The sequence below is a fragment of the Ailuropoda melanoleuca genome, chromosome 12 (assembly GCF_002007445.2).
Source record: "Ailuropoda melanoleuca isolate Jingjing chromosome 12, ASM200744v2, whole genome shotgun sequence".
NCBI lineage: Eukaryota > Metazoa > Chordata > Mammalia > Carnivora > Ursidae > Ailuropoda > Ailuropoda melanoleuca.
The window spans coordinates 9143322-9163001 of record NC_048229.1 but is presented as its reverse complement, the minus strand read 5'-3'; the positions used below and the strand labels follow the sequence as shown (position 1 = coordinate 9163001).

The window sequence follows — 19680 nt, the reverse complement described above, 5'->3', positions numbered from 1 at the left end:
AAAAAAAAAAAAGGTAATTACAAAGAGATCCATCCCTTCTGAATTTGGAAAGTGGCCTGGGCAATTTGGCATTCATGCGCCACCTGGTGGACCAAATTGGAAGTGCTGGGTGGACAAAAGCCACATAGCCTAAGAGCTAGGAGGCCTCTGAGGAGGAAAAGGAGGAAGGCCCAGGATCATATACTGGGAATTACTGGCCAAACCAAGACCATGACCCTGATTCTTCAAACTCTTGTTTCCCGGTTCTGTGATTCTTTGCCTTGAATTCTACCTTTAATTCTGAGCCTACTTTGTACTTTCGGCCTTCTACTTACTCTAAGTGTTTGGACCCAAACCTGTTTGATTTCAGAGCCAGAGCTGCTGTTTATTCTACCGTCAAAGTGCAGGAAATCAACTGTGAAAACTGTGAAATAGATCACTTTTATTCTGTGAAGGATTAGGATTAGGTTTTGAAACCTATTCATCTAGGGGCACCTGGCTGGCTTAGTCAGAAGAGCATGTGACTCTTGATCCTGGGGTCGTGAGTTTGAGTCCCATGTTGGGTGTAGGGATTACTAAAAATAAAAAATAAATAAACTTAAAAAAATCCATCAAGATGGAAAAGAAAAACTAGAAAAGTCATTGGGTGGAGATATTCACAATCAGTACGTTCAGGTAATGCAGCCCCCTACTTTATGTCACCCAGCTATTCAGGTACAATGCACTCATGTGCTTTATTGCCCTTGAGAGAGTTTCTCACCAGAGCAGATCTGCCACCAAACAGAACAAGAATGAAGGGTGTATCCCCTTGTTCTAAGTCAAGAAAACAGAAACTACCATTGAAAAGTACCTTCTGTATGTGAAGCATTTCCCCATGTCAGCTCTAAAAATTCTGAGTTCCAAATTGTACAGCAAGAAGGATGGGCTTTTGGCTCCAGTGAGGTCATCTCCTTTGTCACCTGAAATGATTCAGGTCTGCCAAAGGGTGTGGAGGCTGCCTCCCAGGAGCAGGTAAGGACAGGCCCAGAGCCAGGTCACTGCTTCAGCCTTAGGCGCCGAGGACAAGGGGTAGGAATGGGAAAAGAGAAAGGCCAATTCATCTTGGACGCCAAAAAGGCTTTTGAGGTAAAGGGAAACATACTCCACCAACAGCAGTGACTCAAGGATCTAGAGGCCTCTGCTAAGGAGGTCCACAATGTCTGGGCTTTGCCAAGTTTAGGGAACAGTGCTAAGCCTGTCAGCATCCTTCTGGGGCCAGGCCAACAAAGGTAACCTGAGAATGTATCTGAGTAACCACAGTCCTGGCCAGGAGCTTCATATGCGCCCCTACTTGAAGGTGCTGTATTTTTCCATTCTGGGAAATTCTTAAAACACGGGTGACTCACCAGCTCTTTCATTTGCACCAAAGATGAGCCCCAGCCCTCCTCCCCCCTCTCTCCTTTCCAAGCCCAACCTTGGCTTGGTCATACCTGGCAAATTGTCTCAGACTAATCCCGGGGTCAGTTTACCTAAGCTCTTGCCCTTCATTCTTGCTGGTTAGCATGATTTGGGGAGCACGGAGTTCTCCTTGGGATAGGGCTGCCAGATTCAGCAAATAAAAATACAGGACCTCTGGTTAAATGTGAATTTCAGACAAAGAGTGAATATCATTTTAGTTAAGTACTCCCAAATACTGCATTGTATTTTATCTGACATTGTATCCTGGGAGTATTTAAATTTCTTTCATTATCCCAGGTCAGGGGGTGACAAACTTTTTCTGTAAGGGACCAGACAGTAAGTGTTTTAGCCTTGTGGGCCACACTGATGGGTCTCTGTTGCAACTAGTCAACTCTGCCTTTGTAGCACCAAAGCAGCTATAGACAATGCATGAATAAATAGGTGTAGCTGTGTTATATAAAATGTTATTTATGGACATTGACCTTTGAATTTATATAATTTTCATGTCATAAAAGATTATTCTTCTTTGGTTTTTCCCCCAGTCATTAAAAAATATAAAAACCGTTCTTAGCTTACAGGTTGTACAAAAACTGATAGAAAGCTAGATTTGACCAGTAGGTGATAGTTTGCCTATCTCTGATCTAAAGTCAAAGAATCCAGGGACACCTGGGTGGCTCAGTCAGTTAAGCGTTCAACTCTTGATTTCAGCTCAGGTCATGATCTTGGGGTCACGAGACTGAGCCCTGTGTTGGGCTCTGCACTTGGCATGGAGTCTGAGATTCTCTCTCTTCCTCTGCCCATCCCCCCTGCACTCACACTCTAAAATAAATAAATCTTTTTTTTTTAAGATTTTATTTATTTATTTGACAGACAGAGAGAGGGAACACAAGCGGGGGTGGGGGGGCATGGGAGAGGGAGAAGCAGGCTCCCCGCTGAGCAGGGAGCCTAATGCGGCTGATCCCAGGACTCTGGGATCATGACCTAAGCCAAAGGCAGACGCTTAACGACTGAGCCACCCAGGCACCCCTAAAATAAATAAATCTTAAAAAAAAAAAAAAGTCAAAGAATCCAACTTGCATCTGAATCCAAATTACCAGAGAATCGTTTTGTAACAATATAGATTGCTAGGCCCCACTCCTCAAGTTTCTATCCAGTAGGTCTGGGGCAGTGCCTAAAAATTTGCATTTCTAACACTTCCCAGGTGATGTTGATGTTGCTAACTTAAGGACCACACTTTGAGAACAACCGACTTAGAAGAAAACCATTTCCCTGTAAGGCCAACCTCTCTATATGGGATATTTTATTTTATTTATTTTTTAGAGAATTAAAAAAAAGGGGGGGCGCCTGGGTGGCTCAGTCGTTAAGCATCTGCCTTCGGCTCAGGGCATGATCCCAGCATTCTAGGATTGAGCCTCGCATCAGGCTTCTCAGCTGGGAGCCTGTTTCTTCCCTTCCCACTCCCCCTGCTTGTGTTCCCTCTCTCGCTGGCTGTCTCTCTCTCTCTGTCAAATAAATAAATAAAATCTTTAAAAAAAAAGAANTTTAAAAAAAAGAATTTAAAAAAAGATTTATTTATTTATTTAGAGAGCAAGAGAGCAAGTAGGGGGAGGAGCAGAGGGAGAGGAAGAGAGAGAATCTNATTTAAAAAAAGATTTATTTATTTATTTATTTAGAGAGCAAGAGAGCAAGTAGGGGGAGGAGCAGAGGGAGAGGAAGAGAGAGAATCTCAAGCAGAGTCTGCCGTGAATGCAGGGCCTGATGTGGGGAGGGATCCCATGATCCTGAGATCACAACCTGAGCTGAAACCAGGAGTCAGATGCCCAACTGACTGAGCCACCTAGGTGCCCCAGAGATTTTTATTTTCGCGTAATCTCTACACCCACCATCGGGCTTGAATTTATAGCCCAGAGATCAAGAGTTGCACACTGCACTGACTGAAACAGCTAGGCACCCCTATCTGGGGTATTTTATTAAGATTTTATTTATTTATGTGACAGAGAGACAGCCAGCGAGAGAGGGAACACAAGGAGGGGGAGTGGGAGAGNGGTATTTTATTAAGATTTTATTTATTTATGTGACAGAGAGACAGCCAGCGAGAGAGGAACACAAGGAGGGGGAGTGGGAGAGGAAGAAGCAGGCTCCCAGTGGAGGAGCCTGATGTGAGGTTCAATCCCGGAACGCCGGGATCACGCCCTGAGCCGAAGGCAGACGCTTAACGACTGCGCCACCCAGGTGCCCCTATCTGGGGTATTTTAAAGCCTCCTTAGCCTTAGGAATGATTTTCCATGAGGATCATAGATGATATCTTTGCTGGGGAGCCTCCCATTCTCCGTAAGAATTTCTCCTTGCACTTGCTACTGGAATTTTCTTTTTTAGCTAGCCTTGGGATGGAGTTGGGCTGAGAATTTCTAATACATTCGGTTTAAAAAAAATAGCTCTCCCCAATTATTAAAAGTGATGCATTTAAAAATCTTTTATTTTGTGGGGCACCTGGCTGGCTCAGTTAGTAGAGCATATGACACTTGATCTCAGGGTCATGAGTTTGAGCCCCACCTTGGGGGGACTTAAAAAAAAAGATTACTTAAAAGGGAAAAAAAGCTTTTTTGGGGAGTAATTTTAGATTTACAGAAAAGTTGAAGAGGGTAAAGTTTACATATACTCCTCATCCAGTTTTTTTTTTTTAAAGATTTTATTTATTTGAGAGAGAGAGAGAGAGAGAGAACGCATGCGAGGGGGTGGGGGGGGCAGAGAATCTCAAGCTGACCTGTGCTGACGGTGGACCCTGAGATCATGACCTGAGCCGGAACCAAGAGAAGGTTTAATGGACTGAGCCACCCAGTTTTCTTTAATGCTAACATCTTACATAACCAGCATACATTTATCAAAACCAAGAGGCCAACATTAGTACAACACTATTAACTAAACTCTAGACCTTATTTAAATTTCAACTGTTTTTCCACAATGCCCTTTTCCTGTCCCAGGATCCCAAACAAGATACCACATTGCTTTAGTTGGCATGTCTTCTTGGGCTCCTCTGGTCTATGACAGTTTCTCTGTTTCCTTATTTTTTATGACCTTGACAGTTTTGAAGAGTACTGGTCAGACATTTTGTAGAATGTCACTCAAATTGGATTTGTTTAATGTTTTCCTCATGATTACTCTGGGTTTATGGGTTTTCTGGAAAAATATTACAGAAGTAAAGTTCCTTTCTCATCATCTCCTGTTGGGGTACATGGTATGAACATGGATTGTCACTGGTAACGTTAACTTTGATCACTTAGTTAAGGTAGCTCTTACTAGGTTTCTCAACTGCGAAGCTATTATTTTTCCTTTTCTATACTTAACTCTTTGGAAACTGGTCAATAATTCCAGAGTGTGGATTTGGGAGTGAGACCATCACAAATTTCACCACAGACTTACTGTGTGATCTTGGGCAAATTACCTAATATCTCTATGTTTCAAAATTCTCATTTTAAAATGGAGATCGAAATGGTACCTATTCCACCAGTTTGTAAGAGTGAAATGAGAAGATATATGTAAAAGAGCTCAGCACAGTGTGCACAGTTTGGCACATATGTGCTCATTAATGCACACTGTGATTATTGTTTCTATCATCACTAGTTTTTTTCTAGGCACATATATTTAAATTTTAATGGCAACTGTTAACTTGCTGTTATGGTAGATTCTAAAGACTTTTGATGGGCGCCTGGCTGGCTTAGCTGGTAGAGCATACAACTTTTTTTTTTTTTTAAGATTTTATTCATCATTTGACAGAGAGAGAGAGAGAGAGAGAGAGAGAGAGAGAGAGAGAAAGCACACATGAGCACAAGCAGAGGAAGAAACAGGCAGAGGGAGAGGGAGAAGCAGACTCCCCAAGGAGCAGGGAGACTGATGCTTGATCCCAGGACCTTGGGATCATGACCTGAGGTGAGGGCAGATGCTTAATAGAGTGAACCATCCACATGCTCCATTTTTTTTTTTTTGAGCATGTGACTCTTTATCTCAGGTTTATAAGTTTGAGCCCCATATTGGGTGTAGAGATTACTTAAAAATAAAATCTTAAAAAAAAAGTAAATAAAAAATTTTGATCTAGATCCTTTAATTAGGATCTTTCTTTCTTTTTTTTTTTATTTGTCAGAGAGAGAGAGAGAGAGACCATGCATGCACAAAGCAGGGAGAGTGGCAGGCAGAGGGAGAGCAGGTGATGCGGGACAAATTAGTATTTTTCAAAGAGTGGTGTTCAGTTTGAATTAGCATCTCTGGGAGTAGAATCCAGGAAACTCATGTTTATCAAATTTCCCAAGGGATTCTGATGTGCACTAAAGTTGGAGAATCGTTTTCTTGGACACTAAAAAGCCCAGAAAAGGAGAGGGAAAGAACATCAGTAGAAGGGGTCAACCCCAGCTGGTCAAGGCTGACGCAGGGGGCACTGTAGTGCAGGGGATGACTCTGGTTCTCTACTCAGAAAGACCTGAGTTTGAATCATAGTGACTAGTGTGGCCTTGCTTTAGGTTATGACTCTCTGAGCCTGGCACACCTAAGTGGCTCCCTCTCTCTCCCACTCCAAGTCTTAGACAATTACCACCCTTTCAGCTAGGCTTTCCCTGAACACATTATCCATATAAAATTGCCTCCCTCCTCCACTCCCCAGTCCCTGTTTTACTTTTCTCAGAATCATTTATCATCACCTAATATGCTATCTATTTTATTTGTCTCTCCCACTACAAGTAAAGCTCCACAAAAACTTTGTCTATCGATGTAGCCTCTGTGCCTAAAACAAAGCATGGCACATAACAGGCATTCAATAACTATGTGTTGTATGAATTGAATTACTTATTCCCTCCAGTTTTACTGAGGTATAATTGACAAACTGACTGGATTACTGTTAATCTAGAATGCTTCTTAGCTGGTTGAGCCCCAGGCGAGGGTTGAAGGGATCTTGAATTTTTCCGGCAGATTTTTACTGTTGCTCAGCATCCCTTCCCCCACGCCCCCCTCCTTTTTAAGTAAGCTCTGTGCCCCACGTGGGGCTTGAACTCATCAGCCCCAAGATCAAGGGTCTCACGCTCTGCCCACTGAGCCAGTCAGGACCCCTGATCAGACCCCTTTTCCCCACTGTCCCTTGGGTCAGTCTCCCAGGGGAGTTCCCGCTGCCTCAACAACTGGTCACAGACAAGTCTAACTGGTCCTCCCTCGGACACAGAGGATAAATACCACAAGCAGGAGCAGCCGAGCCCCAACTTTGACCAAGAGTTTCTCCCCTCCTTCCCTCACTACGTGACTCGGAAGGGATTTCAATACCAACAGCCGTCTCTTCCACCCAGGTTGATTCCATCGGGCCAAAGGAGGAAGTTTCCTATTGAAGAAGCCACTGCGGTACCGGTAGGGGGTCCGGGGGACCGAGAGCTCCCCTTTCCGCGCAGGGGCGTTCAGTCGCAGCCCCGCGACTATCGCGATAGAGAAGCGAGATCGGCGCTGGCCCTTTAACAGCCCCTTCCCAAGGGCCTGCCCCGCGCGTGCGCACTGCGGTTCTGCGCTTGTCATCATGGCGACGCGGGGCCATGTGCAGGACCCTAACGACAGGCGCCTCCGGCCGATTTACGGTGAGTGCCTGGGGCCAGCCTGTTGTCGGCGGGACGCGTCGAGGACTGCTGAGGCCGGGGAGAAGGTCCTGGAGGGGCGCTGAGGGGGCGGGCGCGGAGCTGGCTGGCGCGGGGGGCGGACCGCGCGGGCCTCTAGGCCGCAGCCACGGGCCTCGCGTAGGCGCCGGCCGGGCCTTCCTGAGCCCTGCGGTGGCAGCGGCGCGGTCCAGGCAGCGTCAGGTTGGCAGAGCTGGCCCGACGTGCAGGCCCTGTGAGACACACTCTCGCTGAGACGTGTGCTGCTTGCAGGCTGCGTTGTTAATGCCGCACCAAGGAAGACCCAGGATCTCAGGTGGATCCCAAACCAGGTGAAAGCTGGCTCCGGCGTGAGGGTGCGACCCTCTACTTGAGGGAAAATTCCTCATTAGAGGCTTTTTACTTACGAGAACCGGGCCTAGGGGATTGTCTGACTAGTTGTGCTCGGTCCACATGGAGAAACAGGTCCAAAGAGGGAAAGGGGCTGATGCAAGGTCACCCAAATCGAGTCAGGAGCAGGCCGTATTCGAAGCTCCTAATCCAGAGCTCTTTGGAGAAACAGCTGCTCTGGGCGCACGTGGGAGGCGGGGGGGGGGGTCGTGGGCCCAAAATAGCGGTGAAGAGACAGTGTTAGCTCTTGTCAGAGGGGCATGCAGGGCTGCTGCGAGGGCTTTTCCTTTCTGCAGCTTCTTTGGTTTTCTCTGCAACTTCCCTCGTGCTTGCTAAATGGATCCCCTTCAACGCTTACCTCAACCCTCAGGCTTTAAGACCTTGATGTCATCCTGGTACCCGACTGTGAAAAGTCAACATATTTGAGCCAGGGAGAAACACCTTTTCAGTAACCGAGATGTTCTATAATTGGGCAGTGGTCCTTTTTGCAATTCCTCTCTCTCCTCACTGATGGTTGGTCTGTCTTAGGGAATGGTGAGGAAGGCTTCAAGGTCAGCGGTTTTTGCCAAACTAGACCTGAGTTTATAGTTTAAATGTTATTAAATGGAGATCTCTCCACATGGCTGAGATCATTCAGCTTTTTTGGAGGAGGGGGCAACTTTATTTCTGGCACAGTTGGTCCTGCCTTTAAAATTCGTATGATGCTTTACTCACATCTCATTTGATTCTAGCAACAACTTTGTGAGGTGGGAAATAATAGCTAATGTGTATAGACTGATTATTATGTCATTCTCTGTGATTGGCCCTTCACATGGCATATCTAGTTTAATATTCACACATTCTCATGAGGTGGATAGTTTTTTTCAGTCCTGCAAAGCACCCCCTGCCTTTTCCCCCACAGCTGAGGAAAATGGGGCTTCGTTGATGTTGTCTAATTTGCGTAAGGTCATTCAGCTAACTTTTGATGGAGCTAGGATCTAAACCCCTGTGTCCCAAGCTCTCCCTCTTAACCACTGCTAGAAAATAATTCACTTTGAGCTGAAGACACTGACTTGCCAAAGGTCACACAGGTGATGAGTGGCAGATAGGACTCTATTTCCGTTTGCCCATGGTGTATGTTACCATACTCTACAGTATATATTTTCAGAGAGGGGGGATGAAATAAGGATGATTGAAGGTAGGAAATGAATCCAGCCAAGGTTTGCAGTTTCTGGCTTATTATGACTCTGCAGCAGCAGCTGCCTGCAGACTTCTTTTTTTTTTTAAACGTTTTATTTATTTAAGTAATCTCTTCACCCATCGTGGGGCTTGAACTCACAACCCTAAGATTAAGTCGCATGCTTCTCCTACTGAGCAGCCTACTGTCCCCCCCACCAAACTAAAAAGATTCAGTACTTTTCTTTTTTTTAATTTAAATTCTAGTTAGCTAACATGCAGTGCAGTGTTGGTTTCAGGAGTAGAATTCAGTGATTCATCACTTAAATCAAACACCCAGTGCTCATCATAACAAGTGCCTTCCTAAATACCCATCAAGCCCATCCCCTCCCCACAAGATTCAGTACTTTTTTTATTTAAGATTTATTTATTTATTTGAAAGAGAGAGAGAGCACTTGCCTGCTCGGAGGAAGAGGGATTGGGGGGTGGGGGAGAAGCAGAGGGAGAGGGAGAAAAAAGAAACCCAAGCAGACTCTGTGTATGGAGCCTGGCTTGGGGCTCAATCCTAGGACCTTGAGATCGTGACCTAAGCTGAAAGCTTAGGCGCCCTAAGATTCAATATTTTTGAGAATAATTGGATTTCTAAAATTGTTCTTGAGGACCAAAGAAAATGCCTTTGGTGTCCCGTAAGTCATTTAGAAATAACAGTATTTTGAACTACCCAGTAAGAAAAACCTTGTCCATTTCACGTTGCTAAAAGTTAGGATATGTTAACTGAAAGTGACAGGTCGTGTTGGCAAAACTGAAGCCAGAATTATGTAGCTTTTGTTATAGTTACATGGGAAGAGTATTAGAAGAAGCTTTCTTTAAGAATTCCAAAGCAATTAATATCAACTGGCAGGAATAGGAAAAGAGAGAGTACCAACTGTCTTTGACTTCAGCCTTTTGACCTCCAAACTTTGGGACAGCCCCTGCTTTTGTGTTTGAATATATTAGTACCCCTAAACCACTATTGTTCCTTGAATTCAGACATTCGTTAGCTGGTATATGAAAAGCGAATGGTTGGTAGGTAGTGCTTGCCCACCAGCCAGAAGTTAACAACTGTCAGCATGAATTGAGTGCTTATTTGTATGCAACTGTCCTATTAAGTAGTAAGATTATTGTGATCACAGTAGTAAACTGAAGGCCAGAGATTAACTTGCTCAGAGTTGCAGCTAGGTAGATCTGGGATTTGAACACAGGCATTGTCACTGAGAGCCCAGCCCTTCACTGAGTTCAGAATTAGCAGCATCCCTGTCTTTGTACAGCATTATTTGTACTGCCAGGGTTTTAGCATTTTACAACTGCTGGAAACTTGCCTGTGATCTCAGCTCTTGCTGAAATTTGTTTAGGGTAGAAGTGGACAGGACTGTATAGGTGATTAACTATGAAATCGTGGTGAGTTGAGATGTGGTGGGTTGAAATTATATTTTCACTGTGTAGGCTTGGAATAACCTTTCAGAAAGCTCGTTAGTTGAAACATCTTCAGAGTGCTGCTCATTACTCAGAAATTGGTAAGTTTAGGTATTATATTTTTAGTGTTTGAAAACCACACCTGACCTTACTAGAACACCTACTTTATTCATTTTCCTTTTGCTAAAATTATTGCCTTGTGCTGTGTGGTTCTTTACAGATTTTGTACTCTGACATGACTTGGTGAGCCCCCGTGCTTTTTTCTACCATTATTATTTAAAAACATTTTTAGTGGTTAGGGGGACAAGCAGTGTGGAAGTGATGGTCGGTTATGGCATGTCATAAATTCGTGTAGAATACAAGAATTGCTGGGTCAGCGATTGTAAAATAGAGAAGTTTCAAAGAAAAAATATTTCCATAGTTTTTAGAATGCACATACGCATTTTTATTTACTTTCTTGGCACACGATCTTTTGTTCTAATCTGTCTTACTGGCTTCCAGTCTTGCTATAGTCTGGGTCAGGTGTAACATACTTTCTAGCTGTGTTTCCTGAATGATAATGACTTTTTAGTGAGTTAAGATGTTTCCCTTTGGTACCCGGCCAGCTCCAGGTAATTATTCTGCTGTATTTCATTAGTAAACACTCCTGAGTCCTCAGTCCAATGTGCTATTTATTCTGAGCCTTCTGTTGGGCATTGTTAGCCCAGCGAGTCATGTCCTGTTTTCCCCCAGGAGTGGCAGGGCATCTTGGTTAGTGATTATCTTGCCCTTCTTTAGAAAAGTCACTTGGTACAACCTGTTTTCTTTTTTTGAAATTATTATCATTTAAAAAGGTCTGACTTAGACCTATACATTCTAAAGCATCTTAGACTTAAAGGAATGATTTTAATGCACAGAAAATTCCTAGAAGAATACATAGAGTAGAGCATAGGGCAGGATTGAAAGACTAATGCTTTTCATGTTATGCCCCTATGAACTGTTCGGATTTTTTTTTTTAATTAGGTATTATTTTTTAACCATGTCTTGCACTATTTTTGTTATTTAAAAAATTAGTTGGGGCACTTTGGTGGTTCAGTTGGTTGAACATCTGACTCTTGGTCTTAGCTCAGGTCTTGATCTCAGGGTTATGAGTTTGAGCCCCACATTGGTTGCCATGCTGAGTATGGAGTGGAGCCTCCTTAAAAAAAAATTAGTTGAGGGGTGCCTGGCTGGCCTAGTTGGAACATCATGCAACTCTTGATCTCTGGGTTGTGAGTTTGAGCCCCACATTGGGTGTAGAGATTATTTAAGTAAGTAAAACTTGAAAAAAAAAAAAAGCTTTAAAAAAATTAGTTGAAAAGATTTTTAAAAAACCTAATAGTGTGAATCATCACTAATTTTTGGTTCTTGAACTTACTGTTATGGTCACTTTGTATGCATGTATCTCTCATTTTCCTGATAGACTACTCAATTCCTAGAATGCTTCTCCCCCCCATGTGATTTGTTCATTTCTGTATTCCTTTCTTCATTCACCTTATTTATTGAGGGCCCAAAATGCACTAAGCACAATGTAGATTCAGGGAATGAATGAGTACCAGACAGCACAGCAGAGACACGGTTTCTGCTTTCAAGGAGCTTGTAGTTTGAACAGATTTCTTAAAAATAATGGTACACATAATCATTACATTTGTATTAAGAGCTTTTTTTAAAAAAGATTTTATTTGAGAGAGAGTGTGCGTGTGCGCGCGCACACACACGTTGCCGGGGGCGCAGGAGGGGGTGTGCAGAGGGAGAGGGAGAAGCAACGCAGGGAGCCCGACTTGGGGCTTGATCCCAGGACCCAGGGATCATGACCTGAGCCGAAGGCAGGTGCTTAACCAGCTGAGCCACCCCAGGCTCCCTGTGTTAAGAGCTTTGAAGGAAAAATGTAGGTTGCCATGAGTGCATACAATATGGGCATCTGAGTTGTTGGGGACAAGATAAGAAAAGTTTCCCTATGGAAGTGACATTTTACTTTGAACATGGAACAAGAGCAGAGGTTAGTCAGGCACTGATGGGGGGAGTGTGTAAAAGGAGCTTGCTCCACCTGAGGACCTAAGAAAAGGCTTGTGTGTTGGCAATGGAGAGAGATTGGTTGAGGTGAGGCTACTGTGGTAGACAGACTCAGTTTTGTAGGCCATTTTAAGAATTTTGAAATTTGTTTTAAAGATAGTGGGAAGCAGTGAAGAGATTTAATCAGGAGAATGAGGTGATCAGGCTTGCAGTTTAAAAAAATAGCTCTGAATACTCGGGGGGGGATAGTTTAAAAGGGGGCAAATGTAGGCTGTGAGGTGATTGGTTAGGAGGCATCATTCCTTTTTAATTTAACCTCTCCCAGTCATCTTGTGAGTAGTAGGTATTTAACAGAATTTGTTGATTGAAGGAGTGTTTCACCTACAATTTGTATTCTTGGTAAAAGCAAGGCTCCTATTCTAAAGCATTTAGAATTAAGCGAAGTTGGAGCTATGTTGTATTCAGTCTTTTTTTCCTAAATCGAAGCAATATCTTTAGTAGTCTTTGAAGCTCTTGTAGGAAGTGGTAACAATGCAGGTTGTCATTTTAGCCGCTCTAGGACTTTCACAACAGCTGCAAGAACACACAGCCCTAAAGGCTTTCTTTCTTTTTCTTTTCTTTTTGGCACGACTGATCTCTCTCTTTTTTAAAGTAAGCTCTATGCCCAACATGGGGCTCAAACTCATGACTCTCGAGATCAGGAGGCTCACACTCCACAGACTGAGCCATGAGCCAGCCAGGTGCCCTAAGATTGATCTCTTTCTTACTGATAAGTATCCCTAAGTATGATTGGACAGATTAATCCCAGGGCCTCTTCTCCTGGGCAATCAGACAGGCCTGCATGTGTCAGGGCCTACTGCTGTCTGCGTATGTAAGGAAGAGTCACTTCTGTTCCAGTTGTTACCCAGGAAGGTGGCTGACTCAGTCATTTAACAGATTTTGATCGACTCTTGCCAATGATTTAACCTAGTGTTTCCCAAATTTCTATCATTCTTCTATCCAGTCTGATGGTTCTAGCTTTATTATAGTATTATCTGTACTATTATTTACTTAATATTTTTCTGTAACTTGATATTTAACTTAAATTTATTTAAAAATAATCTAAATCATTATCATTAATGGAGGACCTGTCACTTGTGCTGAGGAAACAAAGTGATAAAAATAAAATGAAAACAAAACAGTGGTGTTAAAGTCTTAACTAGATTCTGATATTGGTGTGGCTCTGAGTCTGAAGTCTGTTCCTTTGCTGTTAAAACAAAAAACATTAGAAAGTATTAAAGAAGTGGCTGGCTCAGTTGGAAGGGCATTCAGCTCTTGATCTTGGGGTCATGAGTTCAAACTCATGTTGAGTGTAGAGATTATTTAAAAATCTTAAGGGAAAAAAGTATTAAGTGACTGGCTAACCCTAAACTGAGACCGTCTCTTTAATACAAGGGAAACGTTGGAAGAGATCAACTTCTCAGTGTATTATCTAGTGGTGACTGCAAAGACCACCTAAAAACATTTCACTCAGAGTGGTACTCATGCTTTGCGAACATTGCTTTCACCTATGCACCATCATCTTACTGTTTCCTATGTCTGATTTGTGGATGGCTGATTTTGTTGCCTGTTACTAAGGCAACAACACCAATCCTTAAGGTCAAACCACAGTTACCATTGAGTAAGGTTTATTTATTTTTTTTTGAGAGAAAGAGAGAGGAGGGCAGAGGGAGAGAGAAACTCTAGTGTACTCTGCACTGAGCATGGAGCCTGACATGGGGCTCAGTCCCATGACCCTGAGATCATGACCTGGGCTGAAACCAAGAGTCAGGTGCTCAACTGACTGTGTCACCCAAGGGCCCCACCTTTGAGTAAGTTTTTTAAAAAACTTACTAAAAAAGATTTAGGATATCATTTTATTTATGTATTTATTATTTTTAATTAATTAATTTTTAGAGGAGAGGGATTGAGGGAGAGGGAGAAAGAGTCTTAAGCAGGTTCCATGCCCAGTACAGAGCGGGATGCAGGGCGCAGTCTCATGACTCCGAGATCATAACCTGAGCCAAAATCAAGTTGGAGGCTTAACCTACTGAGCCACCTAGGGGCTCTGGTTTTATTGGCCTGTTTTCTCCGAGGGCTACATAATTTATATTCCAGAGTCAGTAATGTAAAATGAAATAGACTTTTCCCATCTAGGCATCTAGGAAAGGGGAGCCTGATAGCAGACTGGCTGAATGTAGTGGAGTGTTTTAGTTAAACTTTTGGGTGCAAGGAGCAGAAACCCATTGACACAAGCTCTAGTGAAGGGGGCTTGCTATAAACCCTGGTGGGAGCCTAGAGCAGGAATGTAGTGTTCAGGGTTTGATGGGAACTGGAGGGCTGTCAGGATCTAAAGCTTTTTTTTTTTTTTTAAGATTTTTTAAAAAATTTATTTATCTGTCAGAGAGAGAGAGAGAGCCCGCCAGCGCACAAGCAGGGGGAGTGGCAGAGAGAGAAGCAGGCTCCCTGCTGAGCAAGGAGCCTGATGTGGGACTGGATTCCCAGACCCTGGGATAATGACCTGAGCCAAAGGCAGACACTTAACCCACTGAGCCCTCCAGGCATCCCTAAAGCACACCCCCCACCACCAAATTTTCAGCTATGCTTTTATCTGTGTGTGTTTATTCTCTGCTTGGTTCTTCAGACTGTTTTTTTTTTTTTTCCTGCTTGCTTATCAGTTTACCCAGGGCCCAACATGTTGGCTTTATGGCCACACCAAGACATGACCTATCCCCGCAAGCTTAAATTAATCAGCACTGCCCTGACCCCAATCCTTTGATAAAGATAAGTGGTATTTTTAATACTTTTATAAATGTTACGTGACTGAAGAGGCAAGAGATAACTCCTTTTCTTCACTCCCCATCAACTAACTTGCATCCCCTAAGGCTCCTTCAAAATGGAAATTCTGGAGCTGGCACTGATAATGTCAGACTCAAAATATTTATTTCCTTCCAAATGAGGTTCTCCATAGTTTTCTGACTCTGGCTTTGTGACTCATTGTTGCAGTTACAGTTTACCAGGGAGATACCTGATTTCCCTTTGGTCAAATATCCACACCATTGGGTGTAGTTACAAGGTCTAGACATGGTCATCCAATCCTACCCCTTTAATAGAGGCAGTGGAAACCACTCCCAGAGAAGAGGGCATGGGCAGGTAGGTACAGAGGAAAAGGTTAAATACTCTTACAGTCCTGACCTCTGGTCTCATCCCTTTATGGGCAGATCCTCAGAACTGGGATCTCATCACGGATGCTTAATTACTCTTCAGGGTATGCTCTAAGAACCTGGAGTCTTACAGGAATGAGTCAGAAGTAACTTAGAACTGACTCAGAAAGAGATCAGCATAAGTTACTAGGAAGAGAAAATGCCCTTTATTGAGCTGAAATACCTCTGTCAGGTATTCTGTAAGGGCAAATGATAGTATATTGGCTGAGCTATTTAAGAAAACTGGTATTAGATATTTGGGTAGTTAGGCCAAGATTGTACACTTTTATTGTTTCCTGGTTCTCCAGTCTCTCCACCTGAGTATTACGTCTTTGATCTTAATTTCTAGATTGCGATTGCCTCCACAGTGAGTCCGTCTCTCTTTGACCTTCCTCCCTAGATTGTGATTACCTCTGAGTAGGGCTTCTTAATCTCTTCACCTAGCGTTCTTGGTGCTCATCTATGTTATGGCATTGAAAAAAGACTGAAGAGATGAAACTCATGGGTTTATGTGGCTGTTTTAAGTTTTAGTCAAATATTCATTGAAGGAAAATTGAATTCGTTAGCTAAAATGGTAGTCTCTTTCTGTTAATTGGGGCACTCTGGGCCACCAGGGCCATAGATTATTTTGAGTTGTTTATGCTTCCTCTGTCCCTCTGCTGATTTGGGACCTTGATGGACAGAGTGGGACCATTAGAGGTCGTAGATTTTGAACTGGCCTGCATTCAGTCATCTTTCTATAATTAGAATTGACGGCTACCACCCTTGTTGCCCACCTATAACACTCCTTACTTTTCTTCTCTGGAAATGAATCTTTGCTGTGTGTATCTACACACACACACACACACACACACACACACATTTTGTTAATGTGCTTTGTCAGAGCAGTTTCAGGTTTATAGAAAAATGAGTGAAAAGTGCAGAGTTCCTATATATATATCCCCACACTCCCACCCTCTCCCCCCAGTTTCCCCTATTGTTAATATCTTGATTTAGTGTGGTACTTTGTTTCAGTTGCTGAGCCAATATGATAGGTTTTTAATTTTTTAAAAGATTTTATTCACTTATTTTTGAGAGAGAGCGAGCAGGGGGAGAGGCAGAGGGAGAAGCAGATTCCCCAGGCCCTGTAATCATGATCTGAGCTACCCAGGCACCCTAATAGGTTATTTTAAACTAGTGTCCATAGTTTACTAGTTTACATTAGGGTTTATTCTTTGTGTTGTACCTTCTGTGGGTTTTGACAAAAGTATGATGACCTATATCCATCATTATGGTATCATACAAATAGCTTCACTGCACTAAAAATCCCTTGTGCTCCACCCATTCTCCATTCCCCCAGCCCCTGGTGACCACCGATTGTTGTATTGTCTAATTTTTGCCTTTTCCAGAATATCATATAATTGGAATCATATAATATGTAGCCTTGTCAGATTGGCTTCTTTCACATAGCAATATGCATTTAAAGTTCCTCAATTTTTTTTTGTGCCTTGATAGTGCTTTTCTTTTTATCACTGAATAATATTTCATTGTATGGATGTATTACAGTTTTTTTTAATCCATTGGCCCATTGAAGGACATCTTGGTTGCTTCCAAAGTTTGGTCGTTGTGAATAAAGCTGCCATAAACATTTATGTACAGGGTTTTGTGTGGAGGTAAGTTTTCAGCTTATTTGGGTAGATACCAAGGAGCACGATTGCTGATCAAATAAATGGTAGAGTATTTGAAGAAACTGCCAGATTGTCTTCCACGGTGGTTGTACCATTTTACTTTCCCAGCGGCACTGAGAGGTGCTGTTGTTCCATGTACTCACCAGCATTTGATCCATAACTTGTTTTGAGTTATCTATGCCTCATCTGCCCCTACACTGATTTGGGACCTTGATGAGCAAAGAGGGACCAGGTAGTAGTAGTAGTAGTAGATTGTGGAGTGACTTGTTTGATCATTTTTCTATATTTAGAATTGACAGCTACCACCATTTCCCGTTTATGACACTTCTCATTTTCTTTTAGATCTTCTCATCTGGAAATGAATCTTTGCTTTTGTTAGACTCTGGGATAATAATTGACTTCTTTTTTCCTTAACACAATTTTATAACAGGTCTGAGAGATGACTATAGGAATATAACATTATATTCTGGACTAGCCTAGCTATTTAGAGTTAAAATTGGCACCATGATGTTTTTAATACTGAATTAAAATACTTTATGAAACATCTCATACCAGCCTATGCATTTTTCATATTTGATGAAGGAATATAATAACTATCATAATTTGTTTTCATAGATTATCTTGATAATGGTAATAATAAAATGGCAATTCAGCAAGCAGATAAATTGTTGAAGAAACATAAGGATCTTCATTGTGCTAAGGTAAGTTAATTTGCTCTTGAGTTACTTATATTTGGTGGGTTATATATTATAATCTTAAAAGGGAAAAGATGTTAAATCTGTTTAGTGACTGTTTCTTCAGGGTTTTTTATTCCCCCCCCACGTTTTGTTTTGTCTTGTTTTTAAGCAGGCTCCATGCCCAGTGTGGAGCCCAGTGCAGGGCTTGAACTCACAACCCTGAGATCAAGAGTTACACACTCCACCAACTGAGCCAGCCAGGCGCCTCTTTAAGCCATTTATTTTTCTGATTACTTCAGGGGCACCTGGGTGGCACAGCGGTTAAGCGTCTGCCTTCAGCTCAGGGCGTGATCCCGGCGTTATGGGATCGAGCCCTACATCAGGCTCTTCTGCTATGAGCCTGCTTCTTCCTCTCCCATTCCCCCTGCTTGTGTTCCCTCTCTCGCTGGCTGTCTCTATCTCTATCGAATAAATAAATACAATCTTAAAAAAAAAAAACAACTTTAATGCCATAAGTAGTATTTAATTAAAAGCTGGCTGTTTATTTCTTTGGATGTTTTGGACATAAATTAGCTAATTTAATTATTTTATATTGACAGACTTTTTTTTTTAGGCAATGTTGTGCCTTTTATTATTTTTTTTTAAAGTAGGTTCCACGCCCAACATGGGGTTTGAACTCAAAACCTTGAGATTCAGAGTTGTATGCTTTACAGACTGACCCAGCCAGGTGCCCTTGTGGTGCCTTCTTATGACTGAAATAAGAAAGAATCTTAATGTGCTGAAATTTTTAGTAAAATATGGTTTACTTGATAGCAGCCTAGGGATACCTTACAACTTACCCTGTTTTCAAGTTGGCTTTCTTTGGCTTTTTTTTTTTTTTTTAAGATTTTATTTATTTTTTTGAGAGAGAGAATGACAGAGAGAGCATGATGGGGGGAGGGTCAGAGGGAGAAGCAGACTCCCTGTTGAGCAGGGAGCCTGATGCGGGACTTGATCCTAGGACTCCAGGGTCATGACCTGAGCTGAAGGAAATTGCTTAACCAACTGAGTCACCCAGGCACCCTATTTTTTTTTTTTTTTTTTAAGATTTTATTTATTTGACAGCACAAGCTGGGAGCAGGAGAGGGAAACGCAGGCTCCCCTCTGAGCAGGGAGCTTTGGCTCATATTTTCATTTCTACTCTTTTAAAACTAATATTTTTCCTTTGTATCAGGTTTTAAAGGCAATTGGTTTACAGAGAACTGGAAAGCAAGAGGAAGCCTTCACCTTGGCACAGGAGGTGGCAGCTCTTGAACCCACAGATGACAACTCGCTACAGGCACTGACTATTCTTTACCGGGAGATGCATCGACGTATGTTTCTTTTTCATTGTTTTTAAATCTGAGCTGAAGTTTTTCTTTCTCTCTCTCTCTTTTTTTTTTTTGATTTATTTATTTATTTTAGAAAACACGCAAGGTGGGGAAGGGCAAAGGGAGAGGGGGAGAGAGAATCTTAAGTAGGCTCCACACCCAGCATGGAGCCAAGGTGGGGCTCGATCTCATGATCCTGAGATTGTGACCTGAGCTGAAATTAAGAGTTGGACTTAACCGACTGAGCCACCCAAGGGCCCCAAGTTTTTGTTTATTTCTGACTGAGTCCTCTATTTGTTTGTTTTTCTTATCACTCATGATTTGAGTAGATGGCAATAGGCAAAATAATGCATTAACCATGATTTACAAAGACTGTAGGCAGAAAGGATATTTTATGTGTATTAGTATCCTTGAATTGGAATGAGAACTTGTGGTCAATTTGTGACATTTTGATTTACTAAATGGAAGAGTTACCCTTTTTTACTATTTGATATGGAAAATTTCAAACATAAAAAAAAGAACAGCATAATAAATCCCACTGAACTCATTATCCACCTTCAGCAATCATTGTCACATGGCAAATTTTACCTGTATCCCATCCCCCTGCCAGATTATTATTATTTTTTTTAAAGATTTTATTTATTTATTTGACAGAGAGAGAGAGAGACAGCCAGTGAGAGAGGGAACACAGGCGGGGGGGGGGG

General features: G+C 42.4%; 1 protein-coding gene across 2 annotated transcripts in view; it reads left to right on the top strand.

Annotated features, from left to right (window-relative positions):
- The first annotated feature begins 6889 nt into the window (after nt 1-6889).
- Nucleotides 6890-19680, top strand: part of NAA25 (N-alpha-acetyltransferase 25, NatB auxiliary subunit) — a 69771-nt gene continuing 56980 nt past the window's right edge. For both annotated transcript variants that reach the window (XM_034639697.1, XM_002925235.4), the window contains exons 1-3: nt 6890-7019; nt 17566-17651; nt 18841-18979. In XM_034639697.1, the coding sequence (XP_034495588.1) occupies nt 6962-7019; nt 17566-17651; nt 18841-18979 (283 nt within the window). In that variant the 5' untranslated portion in view covers nt 6890-6961. The remainder of the gene's footprint in view (nt 7020-17565; nt 17652-18840; nt 18980-19680) is intronic.